The sequence below is a fragment of the Cheilinus undulatus genome, linkage group 16 (genome assembly GCF_018320785.1).
Source record: "Cheilinus undulatus linkage group 16, ASM1832078v1, whole genome shotgun sequence".
Lineage (NCBI taxonomy): Eukaryota > Metazoa > Chordata > Actinopteri > Labriformes > Labridae > Cheilinus > Cheilinus undulatus.
This window is the reverse complement of record NC_054880.1, coordinates 33,882,431-33,905,243: the sequence shown is the minus strand read 5'-3', so window position 1 is coordinate 33,905,243 and position 22,813 is coordinate 33,882,431. Positions and strand designations below refer to the sequence as shown.

At 39.1% G+C, this 22,813-nt stretch overlaps 2 protein-coding genes across 3 annotated transcripts; one reads left to right on the top strand and one right to left on the bottom strand.

Annotated features, from left to right (window-relative positions):
* The first annotated feature begins 1,126 nt into the window (after positions 1 to 1,126).
* Positions 1,127 to 6,799, top strand: ggcta (gamma-glutamylcyclotransferase a). Its single transcript, XM_041808196.1, has 4 exons — positions 1,127 to 1,447; positions 4,128 to 4,273; positions 4,363 to 4,495; positions 4,576 to 6,799. The coding sequence occupies exons 1-4, from the start codon at positions 1,193 to 1,195 to the stop codon at positions 4,699 to 4,701; spliced, it is 660 nt and encodes a 219-aa protein (XP_041664130.1). The 5' UTR covers positions 1,127 to 1,192; the 3' UTR covers positions 4,702 to 6,799.
* A 126-nt stretch (positions 6,800 to 6,925) lies between these two features.
* adnp2b (ADNP homeobox 2b) lies at positions 6,926 to 22,813 on the bottom strand. 2 transcript variants are annotated; one of them, XM_041809459.1, is made up of 5 exons: positions 22,532 to 22,813; positions 19,467 to 19,588; positions 13,043 to 13,147; positions 9,837 to 11,045; positions 6,926 to 9,797 (listed from the first exon to the last, which is right to left on the bottom strand). In XM_041809459.1, the coding sequence occupies exons 2-5, from the start codon at positions 19,572 to 19,574 to the stop codon at positions 8,037 to 8,039; spliced, it is 3,183 nt and encodes a 1,060-aa protein (XP_041665393.1). In that variant the 5' UTR covers positions 19,575 to 19,588; positions 22,532 to 22,813; the 3' UTR covers positions 6,926 to 8,036. The 2 variants fall into 2 exon arrangements, with proteins under 2 accessions (XP_041665393.1, XP_041665392.1); XM_041809458.1 differs by having other exon boundaries at positions 6,926 to 11,045.

The window sequence follows — 22,813 nt, the reverse complement described above, 5'->3', positions numbered from 1 at the left end:
CAAAACATTTTTTAGACTGTCTTTTTAAATAAGTGTTTAGTCATCTAAATTAAAAAAAAGCTATTTTGAAAAAAACAACTCAGAATAAACCTTTAATTCATACATAGAGAGGGTCCCCTCCGTGGATGCCACCATCTTGGTTTTTTACATGTTTCCATGGTAACATAGAGGAAAAAAGATAAATAACGGTATTGTATTGTATTCACATTGCAGATACACATTAAATTCAACTGGTTGCCATAGTTTCCAGCAGGGAAATGCAATCTAGAACCCACTTCTAGATGTTGATGTTCAGTTTTACACACTGCACCTTTAAAAGAAATAGCAGAAATAATTCTATGTTGTAGAAGAGCTAAAATGTACTGTACTCATTTGCATATGCAGGGTCATAGGAGGTTAATTCAGGCGATAGTAAGCATCATAAACTTCATTGTATTCAGGGGTGAGTATAAGAAAATCCGGTACGAACATATTACTGGTACCAACTCATCCGATACCTACTGTACTGGATTACAAAACAGATTTCTGTGCTTCAGTTCGGCACCTCTCAATCCCCGTCACTCTCAACGAAAGGCACAATATGTGAAGACCTGTTTACTTAAATGCTCTAACGGCATCTTATTTCATAATAATTTTAAGCAGTCAACTTAAAAAATAATCTTATTAATTGGCACTGGTACATTTTATAAGTTAATGATTTAGCACCGTTATCTGAAAGAACCCAAACAAAACCCCAACCCCCACACGTTACTTTAACGGAAACATCCGAAAACGGTTTTTTAAAATATTTTTTTTAATAAATTATAGAGTGGTGCCGATGTTTATCTTAATGAACATTTTAATAATGAAAATTATTGGTGATGTGCAATGATTAAAAATATAATTTCATCCAAACAAAAAAACAAACAAAAAAAAAACACAAGTTGCACCCGGAAGTATTGATGTACCAGATAATTAATAAACGGTACTAAAACGACCTAAACATGATGAAAACAGAGTGGCAAAATATGTGTTTCCTCCTCAAATACATTCCGTTTACTGAAGATTATTCTGATAAAATTATTTTTTTAATGTGTAAATACCGGCAGGTCGACTAAACTCTCAGTTAATGTCCTTTCTAGTTTAAATAGACGGACGCAGCTCCGCTTTAGTTTCCAGTAAGTAGGGCTTAATTCACTGTCTGTCGCTTTAAATGGCTGCCAAAGAATTTCCACACCGAAAACCGGCTCGTGAGAGTATTCAAGCGACCCCTTCTCTTTCCAGCCATCAGGTTTTAGCTGTGCTCTTATGTCTCCTCCAGCCGGCAGCTTCACAAGAGGTTACCGCTAACATGTCTGTTCCTGCCGACGGTCACTTCTTATATTTTGCCTTTGGGAGCAACCTGCTAAGGGAAAGACTGCAGCTGGCCAACCCTTCAGCGGTGTTTGTCACTACTGGGAGACTGAAGGTAACTAACTGGTTAGTGGTGTGGTTAGAAGGCACTAAAGAGGTAAATTTTTAGCTAAATTGTATCATCGGTCTTTCCGTCTGATAACCACATGGGGATTATTTTTGTCTAAATAAGATAACAAAAAGGCTGTAGCTTTGTACCGACAGCTATGCATAGAGGTTCAGTCTGTTTTTGAATAATATGACTATTCGTTCATTATATTTAATGATTCATTGAGACACTTTTACGTCTGGGATATTGCAGTCTTCGACATACACATAATGAACATAGATGCCATATTGACTGTGTTGGTCCTGGTTGGTCCGCTACTGTTATACGTCAACATATCCGCCATATTACCAGAGGCAAATCCGCCTGAGGGAACTGTGGTTTCACTGAAAAAGCACTCGGGATTTTATGAAACGGGCTTTGATGAATCGTTTTTGTCCTCATAGTCCATATTAATGTAAAAAATGGTAATGTCAATCACGGAGACAAAAAAATAAACAAGGTCTGGAAATAAAAAAGGACAATGACAGTAAGCAGTGAGTTATATCCATAGATTACAAAAGTCTCCTGTCACTGTGTTCTTGATGTCAGGTTAGCGCAAGAATTATTTTTGTTAGAGTGTTAAATTGATGGCAGTGTTTATAGGAAGCCTGTCAGTTCATGAGAGCTGGTGACGGTACAGAAACTGAAGATTTAGCTGATCTGGCTTAATATACAACCTACAGTAGCTGTGTTAAATCGTGAGAAATAAAGCTGATGGACTGGAAAATATTTAGCAAGAAATATCCATCCATCCACCCATAAATTTATCATCTCTGAGCCACACAGAAGTTTTACAAGTACAGCACTTATAGGGAGAGACAGCCAGGGTCAAGCTGGATATATGTTGACACTTGGATCACTCACCAGCCAAGGTCAAGCTCGATGGCATCTCTTTTGTCCCGGCCTTTTCACCCCTGGTGACACCTGGAGACCGCTGGTGGTTTCAGGCTCTTGGGTCATTCACAGCACAACCAAGGGCTCACGGCAACCCTACTTCCTGCGCTATGCTGTGCTTACCCGCCACATCCATCCATTTCCAGAGGGAAATTAGTTTTATAGTTTTGGTAAACTACAGCATGGTTGTTTCACAGGTCCGCCCAGTCAACGTTATTATTCAGTTTTTACGTCGGTAGTTTAGCTCGTGACAATGCCGACATTCTGGGTAACGGTCAAACTGCCGTTTAAATCAGGAAATGGTCGGTAAACATGACAATAACGTGTCCTGTCTCTCCCAAATTTACTAGTTTATTAAGTTAAGGGGTCCCTGTTGCTAGTTACTAATATTAATCAAACCAAATCAAATGCTGTGTAGCTTCTCCTCTTCAGATCCAGCTGAAACAACAGAGCCTGAGTGTAGCCTGCTGTTGAAGGACCCAGCTGATAAATCCCTCAGGGACTCTGCTGAAAACACAAACATAGCAGCTCTGTTAACGTCACAGTGAAATAAAAGGGATTTGTTTGTAACACAGTCTTCACCCTCTCTCCCCTCACAGGCAGAGGTGGAAAGTAACTAATTACATTGACTTAAATTACTGTAATTGTAGTTTTTAAATTGTGTTTTGACTATTTTGAATTCAGAAATTTTGCTTCCATTAAAAATAGGTTTTAACCAGAGTAACTGTTGATTTACTTGAGTACTTTACTCTTGTGCTGTTTCCACCTCAGGCAACTACACAGTAGCACATAGAGAATGATTTCACGTCACATCTAAAACAGCTGTTGGATTTTGCTTTTTTATAAAGGCACTTTATAACTTGTGACTTTAGGTGAAAAATCTAGTTGGATATCTATATTTTCATGTTCAGTCAGAAACACTCTCATACATTTTACCATTTTATAGCAACAGTTTTATTTTGTGGAGAAGGCTCTGCTCTAAAGACGCTCCCTGGGTTAGTCAAGCAGCATGCTTTGAATTTCCAGGGAGCACGTAGCTAGAAACCTCCATATGGATGGATACATAAATGAAACATTGTACTGGATTTAAAAAAAATAGTTCAAAAGCAATGAATCCATAGTAGCATGAATCTGAATATGAGGGTGCAACAAGCTTTATGCTATAAAGGAGGAGGCTGGGGCGGAGGAGGTGAAGCTTTGCCAGCTGCAACAATGTGGTGCATCACCATTAATGCAAGCAGGGATTAGTGAGAAGTACATTATATTTAAATACATTACTGTGTTGAGAGAAGGAGCTGTGATTGGCTGTGGGAGCTGGGTTGCAATAATTAGGATCAGCTGGCTGTCAGCTGATCATGGCTAGGTATGGTATTTACTAGTATTTACTAGGCCTGAACAATTTGGGAATATTATCTTATTCAGTTTTTTTTTTCCAATATTGCTATTTAATATGCTATTATTTTTAACTTCCTCGTCTTATCTTTCAACTTTTCTGTTTTTAATTATTCTGATAGTATAATGTTTTATATGGAATAATCATATTAATATTATTCTGATTTTTGATAAGAAAACCACATGCAAAATTAAGAAAAGTAGGGTTTTTTGCAAAATATTGTAAAAAATTGACCCTTGCATGATATGTAGAGCATAACTGGTATTTTGACACATTTCAGTTTAGAGAAATACTGCCCCCAGTGTGATTTGAAAATTATGGGAGGAGTCTTTCCACTTGGCTTTTTGTGTTTTTGTACAGGACTATGAGTTGAACTTTGGCCAGTGGGAGCAACATGTAGACAACTATTGGCACGGTGGAGTGGCCACGATCCAGTCCCATCCAGGCAGCGAAGTGTGGGGGGTGATCTGGACTTTGAGCGATGAAAACCTCCAGAGCTTGGACGAGTGAGACGCATAAATGCCTGGCTGCTGATTAGTTAAGAAGTTAATATTTGCCATTTTAAGTGACGCAGTGTTTCTTTCCGTCTCCTCAGACAAGAAGGGGTGGGTCAGGGACAGTACTCTCCTCTGAAGGTCTCAGTGGACACTGACAAAGGTCTGATGCTGTGCAGAACCTACCAGATGAACAATTTCCACCCCTGCCCTCCTTCTCCTCAGTACAAAGAGGTGATAATCCAGTTTACACCAGCATTTCTGTGGCTAAATCAACACGGTGGCTTCACTGTATGTCTCTGTTTGTCATTCAGGTGGTGTGTCTCGGCGCAGAGCAGAACGGACTCCCGGTGGAGTACCTGGAGAAACTGAAGACCATTCAAACCAACAACTACAGCGGCCCCTCACTGCTCGATCAAATCAGACCTGCTATGAAATAGAGTTTAAAGTTCTTTTCTTTAGAGACATGTGAAAAATACCTCGAAACAAAATGTAGCAAGTGCTCTGAGGACAAAAAGGCCACAAGGTGGACCTCGCGGTGGGCTACAATTTCTGATAAGTAGTTTTTTCTGTTAATGATCAACTTATACTCAGTAGTGGGATGAGACTCTGGTACTTAAGTAAAGATACACTAACTGATTAACATTTACTTCAGTAGAAGTATTTACTAGGGCCGTATTCATAAATCTTCCTGCTACTAGAGACAAAATAAAAAAAAAAAGCTCAGCGTTAGTTCATGCAGGATACAATAGTCATACGCCCAGCTGTGATCAGCTGACGGCCAGCTGATCCCAATTATTGCCTCCCAGCTCCAATCACAGCTCTATCTGTCACAGGGGACATTTAGTGTTCTTTAAATAAAAAAAATTGTGTATGTATAGGGATGAATGAATAATATTTAAGAGGTTATTTACTTTAAAAATATGGCTTAGGACTAATTCAAGACAGACGTTTAATTTCATCATCACCATCTCTAACTAAACTGTGATTGAGTTTGCTATCCTATGCCCATGTTCACTAAAAGAGCAATTTTTACTCATTATTAAACCATTCCCAGCCTCTGAAATATTTGTCATACCCAGCAACTGAGTCAATTCGGTCTCTTCACTGAGAAAAAGATTGCTGTCCTTGCCTTGTTTGTAATTTTAATGCAAAGGAGCTCTCAGAGAAGATTCTCAGTGTCTATGTAAGTGGACCATGTCATATACAGGTCATTCAGAAAGTATTCAAGCCCCTTGACTTTTTCAGTTTTACGATCCAGCCTGATGCTGCAGTTGACTGAGAACTTTAGAAATTTTTGTGCAAATTTATTAAAAAGAAAAAACTGAAATATCACATCCACATTAAATTTTCAGACCCTTTACTCGGTTGTTTGCCGAAGCGCCTTTGGCAGTAACTACAGCCTCTGGTCTATTTGAATATGACCCAACAAGCTTTGCACACCTAAGGTTACAGGATTTTCTGCTATTCTTCTTTGCAAATCCTCTCAAGCTCAGTCAGGTTGGATGGAGACCGTCAGTGCACAGCCGTTTTCAGGTCCCTCCAGTTTTTTCACATTTAGAGTAGTTTCTGGGGAAATGCCCAAAGAAAGTTCTACAAAGACTCCTTATTCTTTTTGGGACAATTACTTTTAGTTTCTATGAAAATCCTAACAAAAATCAGAGTTTTAATAAATTCAAAATTAACATTCTTGAATTGTTCAGGGAAATAAATATGCAAAGCTCATGACACCAAAAAAGGGGTGGTGGTCAGACTTGTATTTTATTAAGGGTAAAAACAGTCATAACCAGAAAAAAAAACTAAGGCACACTGTATTGAAAAAGTTAAAAAGCCTTTAATAAATGGGCTAGAGCGCCTACGCAATTCAACTTACAAAGTCTTCATCAGGGCTTTTAAAAACAAGTGACTGTTCACAGATTTTCAAGGCTGTGGCAATCAGTCAACTGCTTCTCAGCTGCAGAGAGAAAAGTGGGTGAGTACTTTTAATTGGTGCACTCCAACAAAACAAGCTCAGAGCAAGAACATTTGTTACACTATAGCCATCTTGGTTTTTTTGATCAAATATGCAAAGCTATTTTACTTCCTTTGCTGTCAAAAGCATAAACAATGGAAAAAAGACCTTTAGATAAACTCGCAACCCACTTTTGGGTCCTGACCCACCGGCCGAGAACCGCTGCTGTAACAGATATCTTGTAACAGTACGATTATGTAAACAGTGAAGAGGAAGGCAGTTTTAATAAACAGAATAGAAATATTCAAACATTTATTCCAGATTGGGAGTTAGGGATTTTTTAGATCAAGTTATGCGCTTACAGAACAACACGATGGAGCCAGTAGTAAATAATGCATGACTGTAAAATTAACATATCTGTTTGGCTGGATCAACAATTCCTTTTGTCTTTTTTTTGACAAGCTATGATATGTGATATGATTCATTTAAGAAGAATCAACATGAAGGATTATAAATCTATAATGTACATTGTGGGCTGATAATTGTTTAAATTATTTTTAAAACATTAAACTCTGATGCACACTTCACATTTGTCAGCCTGTCATTGCTTTCTCCTGAATGAGACTACAGCTGTTATGTTTGATTACTGTTTATTAATAAGCAATCTTGTAATTTATGGAATAAACACACTGCTTTTTTAACTCAGCTGGTTTTAAATAAGACTTTTATTAAGAAATGAAACATAAAAACGAATGCATCATTTGCTTAAAAGGAAACCACTTTATTTTTGTCAACACAGTGGCCTGGGACAGAATGAGAATATGTAGCTCTCCCAATATAGTTGATCCTTTTGGAATTATAGAAAACACACATACAGTACAAAAAAACAGCTGTCAGGAGAACAGAAGATATACGCTGGAACACATCAATGACTTTAGTTTGCTTTGTTAAGATAGACTACATGTCAATGATAATATATAGACTTCACAATGGCACCACTCTTAATTTCAGCTTAATCAATGCTCATGCAGGCAACTTTGTTTGGAATTTGTAATCAAGTGTTTATTATCTCCCTAAATCTCAAAAACGTGTACATTCTCCAAAATTTGGCTTTAAACTGCAACATGAACATTCACCCAAATGGTCTGCAGGAGCTGACAACCAGGAATCATTTCCTCTGAAACCGTCTAAATGTGGAGGAAGAAGTCTTGGAAAGGAAAGGTGACTAACAAAAAAGCTGTGTACAAGATAGAAATAGGTCCAAGTGTGTAAAAAAGAAAAACAAATGTATAAAAAGACAGCTAAATGCAATATTAAATCAACTCTACATTAAGGGAACACTTCAGTTTGGATATTAGCAGACAGGCAATGATGTAGGAAATGTAATATAATACAAAGGAGCTTAAATAAAGGGTGCAAAAAGAAAGCAGTCAACAGGAGCGAATCAGTGCTTTAGTTTAAGTCAGCAGCCACTGAAGGATGAGCGATTATTTACCAGCCAAGTTCTGCTGCAGCTCAACAGTCTGACACCATAATATCTTACAGGCAACACGTTTCTATAATTATGTTCTAAAGGAGCTTAATAACTTGGCTTTGCATAAATGTGGAAATGAGAACTACCGACAGCATACTGATAAACAAAGCACTATAAATGAAGGCTACATCAACAAGGTGCCCTCACCTTCAGGTACATCAGGGAATACACTGTGAGCACTGCATGATGAACGCCTCTCCTAACTATCAACACAAGAGGCTGTCGTACAACTTTGAGGGTTTTATTATTTAGGATAGGGACAGGTGCATTTGCATTATTTGTTCCGTTTTCTACACAGATTCCATCTGTTCTGCCTGTTCTCCGTTTGTAACCTTATCGTTTCCACTTTCATCCATGGGCTCTGGGCTGTCATCACCCTTTTCCATCTGCTCTGCAGGCCCCTCCGGTGAATCTGCAGCATCTAGAGAATCTGCAGTCGGTATCTCTGGGATGAGGAGGTTGTGCTGGACTTTATTCAGTGCTGTCATGTTGAATCCGAGGAGAATGACCGCCGTGTTGGTCTTGAGACTCTTCATGCACTTGCTGCGCTTCTTGCTGAAGAGAGCTGCCAGCTCTGATTTGGTGACCGTCAGCCTCCTGCAGAGCTCGTCGGACTCGGCTTTGGAGGCGTAGGGGTTCACGTTGAAGTATTTGGAGACGAACTCTCTGCTGTCCACGCTAGTGCGGCGCTCGGCCGCGGTCGGCTCCAATGCTAGCTTCACCATAGGGTCGCTCTGAACAACAGGCTCCGGTGGGGGCAGCAGCTTCTCCTGCTCTCGCTTCTTACGCATCGCTGCCCTTTCTTCTCGCTCTCGTTTATTGGCAGCAATGACCTCCTTCAACGCCGCCTCCAGCCTTTGCTTGGACTTCAACTCTGCTTCTGACTCTTGAGGCCTTGGAGCGATTGAAGCTGGAATCACGCGAGCTGGAGTCAGAGTTTGTTTCACCGTCAGCCCTTGTGGCACTTGGAGAAAGTAGAGTCCAGACGGCTGGGTGAGCTGTTGAGCTGGTTTTGGCGGTGGCTGGGCTAGTGCTGGTGCTGGTTTTGGGGGCTGTGGTGGGGGTGGTTTTGGGGAACAACGGCATCGCTGAATGTGGAGCATCACAGCCTGCTGGGTGACCTTTCCTGTGTACACACCGTTGCAGTATATGCACTTGAAAGCCTCTGTTTTGAGGATGGCGTGAATGGTGGGTGCCACAAAATGTTTCTCTTTCAGGTGCTGCAGGTGTTGGAATTCATTCTGGAACTTGTCATCACAGAAAGGACAGTATGTGCTGTTGATTTTTACTGGCGCTGGGCAGATTTCTGGCTGACTGTTGGGCTGCAACTTGAAGAAGATTAGGTCGAGGGAATTTGTAACCAAGGCAAGATTTACCTCCATGTCTCCCAGGATCTCTTTAGGTGCTGTTGTGCTGACGTCAAAGTAAGGGATCAGAATTCCCGAGCCTTTAGTGTAGACCCTGTACCTCTGCCTCAGAAATTCACTGTATGCCTTGCTTGAGGGATTGTGAATCTTGATGTGTTCAGCAAGCTGTCTGATTGAGAAGAACAAACCAGAGCAGTACAAACAATTCAGGCCATGGAGCAGGTGCTGGAAGGCGCTTTTTTCTGATAGTAGAATTTTGCACGTCAAACATTTGATTGTTTTGTCGGGCATTTTCTTCAAGAAGGCTGCTCTTGCTGCCAGGCTTTCTGACTTGGCTGAGGTGGACTTTGTCTGGTGTGCCACTTCTGTGTGCAAATCAAAGACATTGGAGGGAAAGAGCTCATTGCAGAGTGGACAGGTGATCCATTTCTTGGTTTGTTGTGAGGAGTTGCTCATTTGCTCGATTGGCTTTAGAGGGTTGTTTGCATTGTGAGATCCAGGCGCTGCTACTTGGAGTGGAGCAAAAGTATATGTCGGCATACCGTTGATCTTGTTGCCGGTTGGGATCAGATGACTCAACAGAGATTGTGAAGTCAGCATGGTACCCTGTAGATTCATTTGGTTTAATGGTGTATTTTGTGCTACCACAGCAGGTTTAGGTACAGGCCCAGCAGCCATGTTGGCCTGTAGTCCTGTGGGTACCGGCCCGGTAGCCATGTTGGCCTGTAGTCCTGTGGGTACCGGCCCGGTAGCCATGTTGGCCTGTAGTCCTGTGGGTACCGGCCCGGTAGCCATGTTGGCCTGTAGTCCTGTGGGTACCGGCCCAGTGGCCATGTTGGCCTGTAGTCCTGTGGGTACAGGCCTGGCGGCCATGTTGGCCTGTAGTCCTGTGGGTGCAGGCCCGGCAGCCATGTTGGCCTGTAGTCCTGTGGATACAGGCCCGGCAGCCATGTTGGCCTGTAGTCCTGTTGGAAGGAGGATTTGCTGTGCTTGTGGAGTCTGTTGTGGTTGAGAAGAAGGGGGTGCTAGAGTCACTGGTGCCGGTTTGAGGGACATGTTAGGCACCGCTGGAAGCTGAACCATGGATGGTGCTTGGGGCAGAGCACCTCTGAGGGAGATTGTAGCACCAGGCTGAAGCAAACCTTTAGCCTCAGCACTAGCTAGCTGCACTAGTGCTGACGCTTGAGGGGGCAGGAAAGCTTGGTTGGTCCCAGGGGCGCAGATAAGAGTCGTACTGTTTGTACTTCCTGGAAGCTGCTGTAACGTTACCACAGTCCCAGCAGCTTGGCCATTACTTGGCAGCACCAAGGGCTTACTGTTGAACACTTGCGTTGTCTGTGGTTTAGGGGCGATATTTGGGAATGTCACAAACAATCCATTCCCATTGGGTGTTGATTTTATGGTGAAGTTCTTGTTCTCATGAATTAAGCCCTGCACGTGTGTGCTAACTGAGTAGTGTGACGGCTCCACCAGCATGTGGTGCAACATTTGGTCTAAGGTCCCGGTGTTCACCCTGCATACTTTGCAGCAATGGATCTTTACTGATGTGGTGCCTTGAAGGTGTAATCTGTAACCGATATACTGCTCTGCCATGCCCTGCAGGTGTTTGAGGATGATGTGCTTCTTCATCGTAAAGATAGAGGAGGCTGGAAATCCACATTTTCTGCATTGATATCTTTCATTTCCACGATGGTTGAGTACAGGAGCTTCTATTACTGGCTGGACATGGTTGGTGAGTTTGGCGTGAAAGTACATCATGTGCTTCTTGACCAACTTAGGGTGGCTGATGAAGAGGCACTGAGAACAAGGTGTAAGTGTGCAGACAGACTGCACAAATTTATGGCAGCGAGAGATGTGGGATCTGAAGTTGTAGATGTTTTTAGTGGAGTACTTGCACAGGCTACAGCACAAAGATCGCGACCGATAGGGCCACTAAACAGAGAAAAAGAAGAAAGGTCAGTTACTTCAGTTTGTATCAAAGAAACATATCAAATATGCACATTTAATAGAGAGAAAGTGACACTCAAACCTGAACATCTTAAACTTTATGGAATTTCATCCTCTTGACTTAGATAACGCAATGTGTTATAATAAACAGTTAAATATCCTTAAAGAATCATAATGTGGTCGTCCCATAAAGTTCCATTCTGGGACTGCTACTCTTTTGCCTAAATGAGCTACCGAACAGGTGTAAAGATGTATGTTACCAGGTGTATTCAGATGATGTAGTCATCTATGTTTCATCTAAATCTGGCTGCAGAGTCACTGAGTAGACAGTCAGTCTGTCACAGTGGCTTAAAAAAGATTTTTGAACTCTGAACTGTGCAAAAACTGTTTCCACGTGCTTCTCTTTCAGAAAAAAAATTTGTAAGTACTCTGTCATAAATAGAAATAAAAACACTGACTTACTCCAGAGTCTTTACTGTTAGCTTTTATACATGTATGTGGCTGTCCGCCTATGTCTGCTGTAATTTTCAGTCTTTAATGTCTCTTTTATTTTTTCACTCATCCTGTGCGTGGATGACAGGGACTGCTATGAGTAGGGATGTAAGGATATATCCTGAATCAGTTAAAATTGAGGGATTTGAATCAATTCAGCACAATTTGTGTTGCCTTAATCTGTTGAGACAGGGCTTTAACTCTGTCTGTTTCTAACTCTGCTTATTCAATGTCATAAATTCTCTTCTGCTGACCTGAAAGCAGCAGATAAACTCAGGACAGTTGTGGCAGGAGCCAGTGAAAACTTTTTGGTTGCAGAAATATTGTCCTATTTTAAGTCAGAGGTACAAAAACTAAGAGATACAGACAATGTTTCAAGAACAACTTCTGATTATCATGGCTCATCTAATAACCAGTGAGCATGAAAAAGTAGCTTTTGTTTTACAAACTCGTCCTCTCTTCAACACATACTGGAGAAAACCGGTGTCAGATGCAAACTGGCATATCAGCTACACCTCTTTCTGTTTTTTGTACGTCAGGCTATTGTATTGTGTGGTGGCCTGTCACAGCAAGAACAAAAGAACTCATATCTGAACATATTTATATTTTGGGCTATTTCAGAAGCTCCAAACGTACAAAAACAGACATTAACACCATCATTTAATGGGTCTCTTTAGTCTTGTATGTTGCTCTTTTGTTACTAGGGTTTTGTTGTAAATACCAGATGTATGTCTTGGATTTCTCTCTCTGTCTCTTAATATCATTTCTGGATTACTGTTTTGTATCCCTACTTTTTGTGCATTTTTTTCTCCTTCTTTTAATACCATTATTATTTTTATTTATTCTTTTATTTTGGTGGTTATTATTGTCACTGGATTTTAAAAATACCTACTGTTCCTACAATTGTATAGTTATCAAAGGATTTGTTGAATAAACATAATTTAAAAAAAAGAGAGGAGAAAATTATTTTTTTCAAATTGTTTTCTTTAAAGAAAAATCGGGATTCGAATTGAATGGGTTGAGTGTATCCTTACATCCCTTCTCTTCATACCAGCCGCTTCTGTCAGAGGTCAACTGACTCAAAGCCAAGAACACAAGACTACTTTTTTATTTACAAAAAAAAAGAAAAAGAAAAACATTTTTCAATGTTTAAACTGAAAAGTGAAACAAAAAAAAATTAATATACTCCCTGACTAAAAAAAAAAAAAAAAAAGGAGGATTCAAATCAAATTGTTGGTTGAGTATATCTTTATATCCCTAGCTTTTAGCCATGGCTAGAAGTCTTGTATACATTGCATCAGTTGCACTGTAATCACAGCCTATGTATTGTCCCTGACAAATAAACTGATAACTAATCAATATTTAGTATACTAGGCAGGTATACTCTATTTAAGGTTTAGAAATATGTTGAATTACTTTAAAAACACTCAAACTAAAAATAATCCCTTCTGTACGTGTGGTTTATTCCTCACAGCTGTCCGTACACTCACCTTTTTATGCAGCCTGCCATTGAATCCATCAGTGAAATCAAACCATTCAGTCGCCTTAAAGGATTCATCTTCATCTGAGTCTTTCTCTGAGGTTTCATTTAGATCCTGGAAGAGAAGTATCACAAAAAACAAAATGTTTAGCACAACTTACAGAGTCAACTTTTTTTTACATGTCAATTTAGAAGTATTACAGAAAAAGGTTTACTAAAATATTATCATGTTAAATAGCAGGGCTCTCCACAGACTCATGGGGCAGTCAGCTGCCGGCTAGAGGGTGTGAATGTTTACCTCCTCACCGACCCCCGCACTCAACAAAGTAAGAGGAATAAAAGGGCATCTGGGGGGTCTTCACCCAGAAAATCTGAACATCTAACACTTAATTCCCTGATATCTGGTGAATATTTAAAGTGGGAATTTTAGTAATGCAAATTTATAAACAGTGAGTTATTAAATAATTATCAACAAAAAAATCAGCTAATTCATAAATGAATCTCACACTGCCGCAAGGTTTAATCTGTTTATTTAATGGTCATTATAAAAATGTGTTGATTCATATATAGGGCAATTGCATGAGAGAATTATGTTCACTTTAAACACTTAGATCAGACTTTTAAGGTTAAGACTGAAGTCGCAGAGCTTGTGATTTCTGACTGGAGTGACCACAATAAGGATTTACTGATTCAGGATATTTAAGTAGCAAAGAAATATACATAATGTAAACCTACTCTGATTTGATACTGTTCTGTATAATTAATCTAAAATGTACAGGGAAAGCGAGTTAACAACAGCCAACAATAGAACAAAAGGACCTGGCTGTAGTTAAGTGACTAGTCAGCTGTTTGGCTGACAGCTGGTGTTTGTGGAAAGGCCTGTAAATAATAATTAGACACAATAGTCTGCCATTCTGCCTTTAGTTAAACAAAAGCAGCATCACACAGAGCTAAAGAATGAGATGTGCTACTGCATACAAATAAATACAACCTAACATAGCTCTTTTTAAATATTAAAGAATGTCCACTGAACTTTATGATCAGCTTTATTTCTAACAAAGTTTTTAAAGAGCATCTTTAATAAATCATAATGTTAGTATTGATTAGATATTACAGCATTTGTTTTAGGTGGATGTGGTAATTTGATTACTGGTATGTGGATCTAATGAACTACATAGATGTTTTACAAGACAAGCATCAACAACAACCAGATATATGTTGAGGAATAAAGGATGAAGGGTTCCTTCCTTTAATATAAAGGCCTGAAGTCTAACAAAATTGAAAAATATACCATGCAGTTCATTCAGAAAGTATTCATACTAGAGGGTGACACAGAAGAGGATTTTCATTCTTGTCCCAATCCCAAACCAGAGTAAAATAAATAAATACCACTCATCTGAATAGTTAAATATCTATCCAAATAAGACCTTACTTTGCTCCATTTCAAAAAGTGCCTTTCCAAATCATGTCCAATCAATTTAATTTAGCACAGGTGGACTCTAATCAGGGTGTAGAAACATCTCAGCAAAGCTTCAGAGAAACAGGAGGAACCTGAGCTAAATTCACAGTGTTCTTGGAAAAGGAACTGAATACTTTTGTCAATGTGAGATTTCAGTTTTTCCATTTTTAATACATGTGCCAACATTTTTAAAATGCTGCTTTTACTTTGTAGTGATTGGGAACTGAGTGTGGATAAATGAGAATAAAAACTATTTCAAATTAATCTAAACAACTGTACCATCAGGATGAAACATAACAAAACTGAAAAAGTGAAGGGGTTCTGAATACTTTATAAATGACCCGTCTGTTTTTTATATAAATATTTAATTGTTGATTGTGTGTACAGCCCATATAATCATACTCCATTGCAGCACTTTCCCTTAATTTAAAATCCCCTACAGTAGACCTCACATTATGGCATCCAACCCCACCTGTTGCCATAACAACCAAAGAAGTCTCTCTGAACAGCCGTATGATTAAATTTATTAAAATCCCCTCTGATATGGTTTAAGATAGCTCATGTGTTCTAACCCAACCTAGAAAAAAACAACTCCTCACTGTTAAGAATATATTTAATATTGAAAGAGCAAGTCTCACCTTTGTTGTTTTAAGAGCTCAAATTAAAGATTAAGAGATTAAGACTGTTATCTTTATTCCAAACATGCTGACAAAACACACGCACAACAAAAACAACTAGTTGACACAGGACATAAAAACACAACAGAGCTAAAAATGCTTAAGTGATCCTTTACACAGAATCAGATTCAATATCCAATATGAAACAAACGGTACGTGTTTGAAAAGGAGTAGGATAGATTTATTTTTTGGCACTTTTGTGCCTTTATTTGACACAGGAGGACAGTGGACAGAGTCAGAAACAGGGATGAAAGCGGGGGAGAGACATGCAGTAAAGGGCCTCAGGCCGGATTCAAACCCGGGCCGCCACGCACATGGGGCGCGCCCCAAACCACCAGGCCACCTGCGCCCAGAAAATCTTATTTTTAACTTCTTGAATCGAATTCAGTTTTTTGATCAGTTTGAGTTTGTTTTAAAAGTTGTTCTACCCACAGATACACTGTTTCAATGTTGTTTGAGCATAAAGGTTAAGGGTTCCCTTTAAATTACAACCACCTTCTCTGTTGAAAATGCATATTTGGATATTATTTGGGGATAATTCACTTCTTGCTTTATACATGTTTTATGCCGTGTTGAATTCCACCAGATTCATAAATTTGACTAAGGCTGGACAATTAATCAAAAATAAGATTAAATCTAAATATGCCCTACTGTAATTTTCAAATCACAGAAAGTGCAATATTTATTTAACCTGAAATGTGTCAAAATAACAGTTTAATACATTTTCTGTAGCAAAAATGTTATACTCTACACGTCATACAAATTTTCAGTTGTCAGTATTTCAGAATATTTAACAAAAAAATCCTACTTTCCTTATTTTTCTAAGTCTTTCTTAATCAAAATGAGAATGACATGAAATGATCATTCCCTTTACACAACAGTTCATCAAGAATTTGCAAGTTGAGTAAAAATAGCCATAACCAGATATTTTCAAAGTCTTTCAGCCCTAATATTGTGTTGGTTATAATATGGAATGACTTATTGCTTCATCTTAAATTGCAATATTTGAAAATTCATTAATTGAAAATGAATGACAATTCAATGAGGTCACACCACAGCTTTAATTTATTCATTTCTGCTGTTCCTAACTCCCAGAGAAAAGGAAATTTGTATAATCTGCAAACAAACTAAATGCAACTATTTCTGACACCCTGCAAATATCACTTATATAAGGTATGAACATTTTTGGTCCCAATATTGACCGTTGAGGAATCCTACATTTAATTGCCATGTATGCCAACTTATTTTTTCCTAAACTTCTGAATTTTTTGTTTTGCAAATAGCCACTTACTCAATTAAGTACTACTTTCAGCCTTCCACAAGGATTGAGTGCTAACACTGAAATATTATAATAAACAGGGGCTTGACAAAGCCACAGAAAAATCAATGCACACTACTGTTGTCACAATTCCAACATTTTTAAGTTTGATTCTGATACTAAGTTCAGTTTCACAATACTCGGTGCTAAGACAATACTTGAGGCTTGAAACAATACTAGTTTGTTGATCGATACCTATGGATCAGAGACAGCATGTTTACAAGGGATGGCCATGATAGTCATAGTTTGTTCACAACCTTATGTGTACATAATACATTTAAATAAATTTTTGGTAATTTTATTTATTTCCATAGCTTCTTTATCTATAACCAAAGAGACTCACTGGATTTAAAAAGAACATTTTAAAGATATCTTTAATACTGTATTTCATATAAATCACGGTAAGTAGCTTATCTGCAGTTAGATTTTATTTGAAATAAATATGATTCTTTATAAATGATTAGTTTCATGACATTTGATACATAAAATATTATGCATTTCAGGCCGCCCTTAACAATGTCCATGTTGTTATAAAAAAAAATAGATTCTATAAATCTATGAGCAGGCCTTTAACACTAAAACATTGTTTCAGTGACCAAATCCAAGTTTATTTATTCTGGGCTTATTGTTCACTCTGAACACTGATAAGATCATAGCTCTAGTCTGATTTATTATCTTTTAAACTGATCGTTTAATCTCACGCTATAAAACCACTGTAATGACATGTAACAGAAGTTAGTAGCCCTATTGTAAGCAAAACAGCTAGTCAGTTGTTTTAAAAGTATCTAAACTTAGCACAAAAAGTAAGGAAATTTGTGTTTGGTAGATTATTTCTTTGTTGTAACAATGCTTCTCTGCAATAAATCTAATACCGTTGGAAAGTCTGTTTATTTCCCTTTTAAATGATGCCACATTTGTAGGGAACATGCATTTGTGGGATGAGCAGCAGAGCTGATTATGTGGGTTGCACCCATGAAAAATGTTCCATATCTTCTCTGCCAATGCCAAACAGCTGATTCTACCACTGACTCTTGTTTGGTGTTTTGGTGGATTGCATGATTGAAGTTTGAAGTTTGAAGACTCAAGACATATTGACAATTTAACAATATATTCATTTAACAAACAGGAGCCTCAGTAGCGTGTGGAGAACTTACACAGCCACAACAGCCTGGCTCCTCCTCCTCATGCTGGTCACCAGCCTGGTCACACGCTGCTGTGGGATGGCATCCCATTCTTCAACCAGCATTTGTCGCAAGTCAGCCAACGTGGTTGTATTGGTCACTCTGGTAAAAACTGCACGACCAAGCTGATCCCACAAGTGTTTAATGGAGTTAAGGTCAGGACTGGTGGCAGGCCATTCCATCCTCTCCAATCCCAAATTCTGGAGGTAGTCTCTGATAAACCCTGCTCTGATGGGGAGCGTGATGTCATCTTGGAGGATAGAGTTTTGCTGACAGGGTGAGAAAACTGTATTCTTGGAATGTCGTCTTTTTGGGATGCCCACTTCACGGCCTCTCTAACATTCCCCGTTATATGGAACTTCGCCTTTAGTTTGGAGATGGTACTAGGGCTTACCCCAAACAATGCCGCAACTTGGCCCACAACCGACGGGCCCTATCCAGATCAGTCAAACGTGGCATGCCGATTGTTGGAGCAAACACCTACTGACCACTGTAGCAGGGCCCATGCTCACAGGTGCTGCCAATCAGGCACCTGATTGGCAGCACCTGGGGGCACCTGAAGCTCAAAACAAGAGTCAATACCAACAGCAAAATAAGCTGTTTGGCTTTGGCAGAGAAGATATGGCACTTTTTCATGGCCGCAACCCACATACTCAGCTCTGCTGCTCATCCCACAAATGCATGTTCCTTACAAATGTGGCACCATTTAAAAGGGAAATAAACAGGCTTTCCAACGATATAATATTTATTACCAAGAAGCATTGTTACATTAAAGAAATAATCTACCAGGCACAAATTTCCTTACGTTTTAAGTTTATATAAGACACCTAAAAACTTTAGGGTCATAAATTTGTCTTCATAGAGCTCACAATATCCTGTAAGCCTGCCAGGCTTTTTCTGCCACAGGGTGGATGTGACAGCGACGTGGCGTGATTTGCTAACGTTTTGTTTATCATATAACATTAATTTAGCAGTCCGTCATCTTCCTATTAGTGGGCTTGCCAGCTAGCTTCTATGCTAAGCTGTTGTGTTTTGTACTCCCTAGACAGGTCTGTGTTTGCAACCTTGTGTGCTGTTATGACTGTTTGTAGCATCTTTGGCATGCATGTTCAATAAGTCTGTAGTTCAGCGTCAGCTCTGTGGATAGGGTACACCGTTCTGTTCCTGTTGTTTGTAAGGAAGGTGCTTTGTCTTGCAATTGAGGCCCTTACGGTCCCGGCTCGCGTTGTAAACAGAATGGATGAAATAGTGACACTATCTCCCTACATCGCTCATGCTGCCATCTATAAAAGATCCATGTAAAACTCTTTACGCTCCCAGCCTGTTTAATATCTATCAGTACCATACCATTTGAAATAAAAAGTACAGAAAAAACACCGAAAATTACAATATACCGTGCAACACGAAAGTACACTATTTTACACTTTTAAAAAAGGGTTGCAAATTTAGCGACACAACTAACATGAACATGTGGGGTTACCAATGAATCTGCACCAGACATCACAAAAACTAAAAACAGCCAAGATTATATTTTGGGTCTTATCTCATCATGCATTGATGTGTACAGCAAAGGGAGAGGTGTAGTTCAAAATATGTTTATGTGCCCAAGGGGGGCCCAGCAGAAAAGCAATAAGTCATCTTTCATTTTGTGTGTCCTTTGTCAATGACCTGCCTGCTTAAGACTACCTAAAAACTGGAAGAATGGTGAATGTCATAGCAAGATATGTGATAGAAAAAAGAACAACATGCAAATATTGAAAATGTAAGAAAGCATCTTCAAATAATAACGTGACACGTACCTTCAGCATGTTCTGGCAGTCTTCAAGGCCGATCTCTGTCAGGATGTTTTTCACCGCCCTGCGCGCCTTTCGGATTTTCTCAATGTTTCCTACTGGAAGCTGATACATTTTCTCTTATGGGTCTGCCAAAGACAAAAATAGTTCTAATGTAATGGTGGCATTATGGCAAATTATTTTTCTCAAGACACTGGAAAGAGCTCCTGTGATTAATCAACTAATCGATCAGCAGCTGTTCTGATTAGTATTTCAGACCAGAAACTTAAGTAGATTATTATGGAAAAAGTGGGAAAATAAAAATATAAAATACAGCATAAACATCACAAAAGTATGTGCAAGGGTGGAAGAAAGGAGAAACTATACAGATGTGCAGGTATACTGGTGAATGGGATATGGTGCAGTTTTCTAAAAGATGTAGAACACAAAGCATGCAGTTGTAAACAGAAGAGAAAAGTCTGATCCACCTTGGTCTAACACATAAAAGCAATGTGACCATGCAATTATTAACATGGTATTTAAGAGTACTAAAAATTTAGACAACATCAATGTAAGTAATTATTAAAAATGTTTTCATAAAACATAGACAGAGTCATAGGTGCCAACACTCCCCTTTATTCCATGTTTCTCATGTACTTTTGGGCTATCTCTGGCCCGCCTCCTTATTTTTCATTTTTCCTCTGAAACTGCTGTAATTTTCATGGCTCTACAATAAAACTGCTGATAAATAAACACTGAATCATATGTTTGTTTGTGAATACCCCAGTTGCCAGATCGTGTGTGAACCACATAACATATAAACAATCCAAATTACCATAAAATCTCAACCCCTCTGTTCCTGTGATCTGGCAACCCAAGACCTGATTAAGGAGTGAGCTGAACTCTGCAGGAGCGGAGATGAGAGCTAAAAGAGGAAGGCAGGTAGCTGAAAAATGACAGGACAGGGCAGAGGTCTGTTATCATTTGTGTCTGCTCATCTGCATCCATCCCTTCTCTCTGCATTATCATAATACTTTATTAATTGTTCATATAATATTACACCATAACATCTTGCTTACAGCATATTAACGTGAGATTAAAAACAACTACATACTGAAGAAAGTGATGAGTAAAAGTAAGTTCACACTGTCAGGACTTCATTTGTGAAGAGGAAGCGTCACACCTCTGTTACTCATACATGTGACATACGTGTGACATCCAGGCATGTCTCTCAACACCTCTTTGACCATCCCAAACCTCCTATACTCAAAAACCTAATTGTTCGCAGGTATTGCAGTGTTTAACAGTTTATTTGCAATTTCTGATGATTAAATTTTAAAAAGTGCCCAACGATGGGTGGTTGAACTTCTACTTTTGTTACAGCAGTATCATGTAAATTTTCACTAAAATCATACCTGGTGTCATGACAACCTCCAGAAAAAAAGTCAAGATACATATCATGCATCATCAATCTGCTAAAAAATATAAAAACATGACTTTGAGTCCATATCGCACAGCCCTTGTGCATTCTTTAAAAAGATGGTGGGTACCTGTTAGGGATTAAGGATTTGGGAAAACAAACAAATTGTGATTTTTTTCCTCCAGTGTTGCAATTGTTATTTAATATGTGATTAACCAACACAATATTGGATAGATTAGATTAGACTTAAAACTAGGACTAAAACCAACACTTGAATGTTCGCATGATGTGTAGAGCAGAACATCTGTGCTGCAAAAATTGTACTGAACTGGTAATGTGACACACATTTCAAGTCAAAGAATTATTGAATTATTTTCTAATAAAGTAGAAAACTATGTATGGATCATGATTTGAAGGAAAATTATTGCACAGCTGCACATAAATATTGTCTGCATACAAATTTTAGTGGTGGTTTCAGGAATCTGGAGGCTGCAGGCAGAGACTGATGCAAGGCCCTTCCCCATTTTGTTAAAAGCAATCCTAATTTCATTTTGAAGCATCTCTTTTTATTTACCAGAGTTGCAATTTTCCAGATGCTGCCAAAATATTTTTGCCGTTTAATAGATGCTCTCTCTCTCTGTTGAAAAATGTGACAGAAGATCACCAATTTTCTGTACTTATTCAATCAAATGTAACTGATCAGGTTAAAGAAATATCGAATCTCTGCAATATGTAAATTGTAGAAGTTCATAATACGATTTCATCTACATTTCAATTAACTGCCCAGCCTACTACTGATCATGATAACAAAAAACATCTTCTTGATAGTTGAAAACACATGTTTTAAGGAACCCATGCATGCTGCTACTGATTACTGTTGTTGACTCTTACTGTTGTCATTGTAATACTTAATACAGGGGCTGATATGCAATATTATAAACTGTGCAATATTTTTACCCTCACACACCTACAGTTTACATTTCAGCAGTGATAACAACGTTTTCTTTCAAATAGTTGTAATTGTATAGGTTGAGTATTTTTTAAAGTCTATTTATTGTATGTTATTTCATCCTATTTTATTGTTTTCTATTTCCAAACCAGGACCTGAGAACCTTATGCTGCTCTCCTTATGTGTCACATGTTGCAGAATTATAATAAAGCTGCTTAAATCCTTGAATATTCATGCATACTTATCTGTAGACCACATGTGTATGTAAGTTATTGGGCCGCTGCAAATAAAACATATTAAAAAAAAAAACTATCAGGACACTCTCTTGGGGCCCCTTTGAGCACGAGGCTCCACATAAGTACCCACCTTTTCCTAATGTTAAATAGCCTCTGACTGTATTGTTACAGTCAGTGCAACAGCTGATCTCTATTTGAAACCCGCGGTAAAAATCCGCATCAACACTACTGTGTAAATAAATACCGCTTCCTGATGCGTAAGGAGCAGAAGTTCAGCGTGTTCCTTTAGATGTTGAATAATAACAACCTGTCACTTTCCACAGCTGCCCTCCATGCTAACACAGCTCTCTGTCTCTCTGTGCTGGTTATAATGGAGCCGTTTCTGGCTCCTGATAGCACGCTGCCACGGACGAGCCGGGTCATAACACCAGCCACGCCGCTGCTTCACACTTGAGGATGCCCGCTGCCTCCTCTCTCTGATTCTTACCTCGTATAATTTTTTCAGCGTAGGTTAACGTTAGTTGTCGCTGTGCCTCCTCCGGCAGGGCTAACGTTTTCCACTTCCGCCGGCCCTCAACTGTGTGTGTCGGTAAGCTGCGTCCTCTGCCGGGGCTGCACACAGCTCCTCATCCGAGCAGCCTCGTCTGCCTGCGAGCACCGCGGAGCGAAGGGTGCAGTCCCAGGTGAGAGGTGAGAGTTGAATAGATAAGTTATTTTTGGTCCTGCTTTTGTCCCTTTCTTCTCCTATTGAGGAAAAAATGGCGCTCAA

What these genes read in the sequence shown, in the direction of transcription:
- ggcta (XM_041808196.1), top strand. Translation starts at nt 1,193, where the DNA reads ATGGCTGCCAAAGAATTTCCACACCGAAAACCGGCTCGTGAGAGTATT. An exon ending in TCACTACTGGGAGACTGAAG is followed by an intron (nt 1,448 to 4,127) that starts GTAACTAACTGG and finishes GTTTTTGTACAG; the next exon opens with GACTATGAGTTGAACTTTGG. An exon ending in CTTCTCCTCAGTACAAAGAG is followed by an intron (nt 4,496 to 4,575) that starts GTGATAATCCAG and finishes TTTGTCATTCAG; the next exon opens with GTGGTGTGTCTCGGCGCAGA.
- adnp2b (XM_041809458.1), bottom strand. Translation starts at nt 19,574, where the DNA reads ATGTATCAGCTTCCAGTAGGAAACATTGAGAAAATCCGAAAGGCGCGC. An exon ending in ACTGCCAGAACATGCTGAAG is followed by an intron (nt 13,148 to 19,466) that starts GTACGTGTCACG and finishes CTTCTCTTCCAG; the next exon opens with GATCTAAATGAAACCTCAGA. An exon ending in ATGGCAGGCTGCATAAAAAG is followed by an intron (nt 11,046 to 13,042) that starts GTGAGTGTACGG and finishes TTCTCTGTTTAG; the next exon opens with TGGCCCTATCGGTCGCGATC.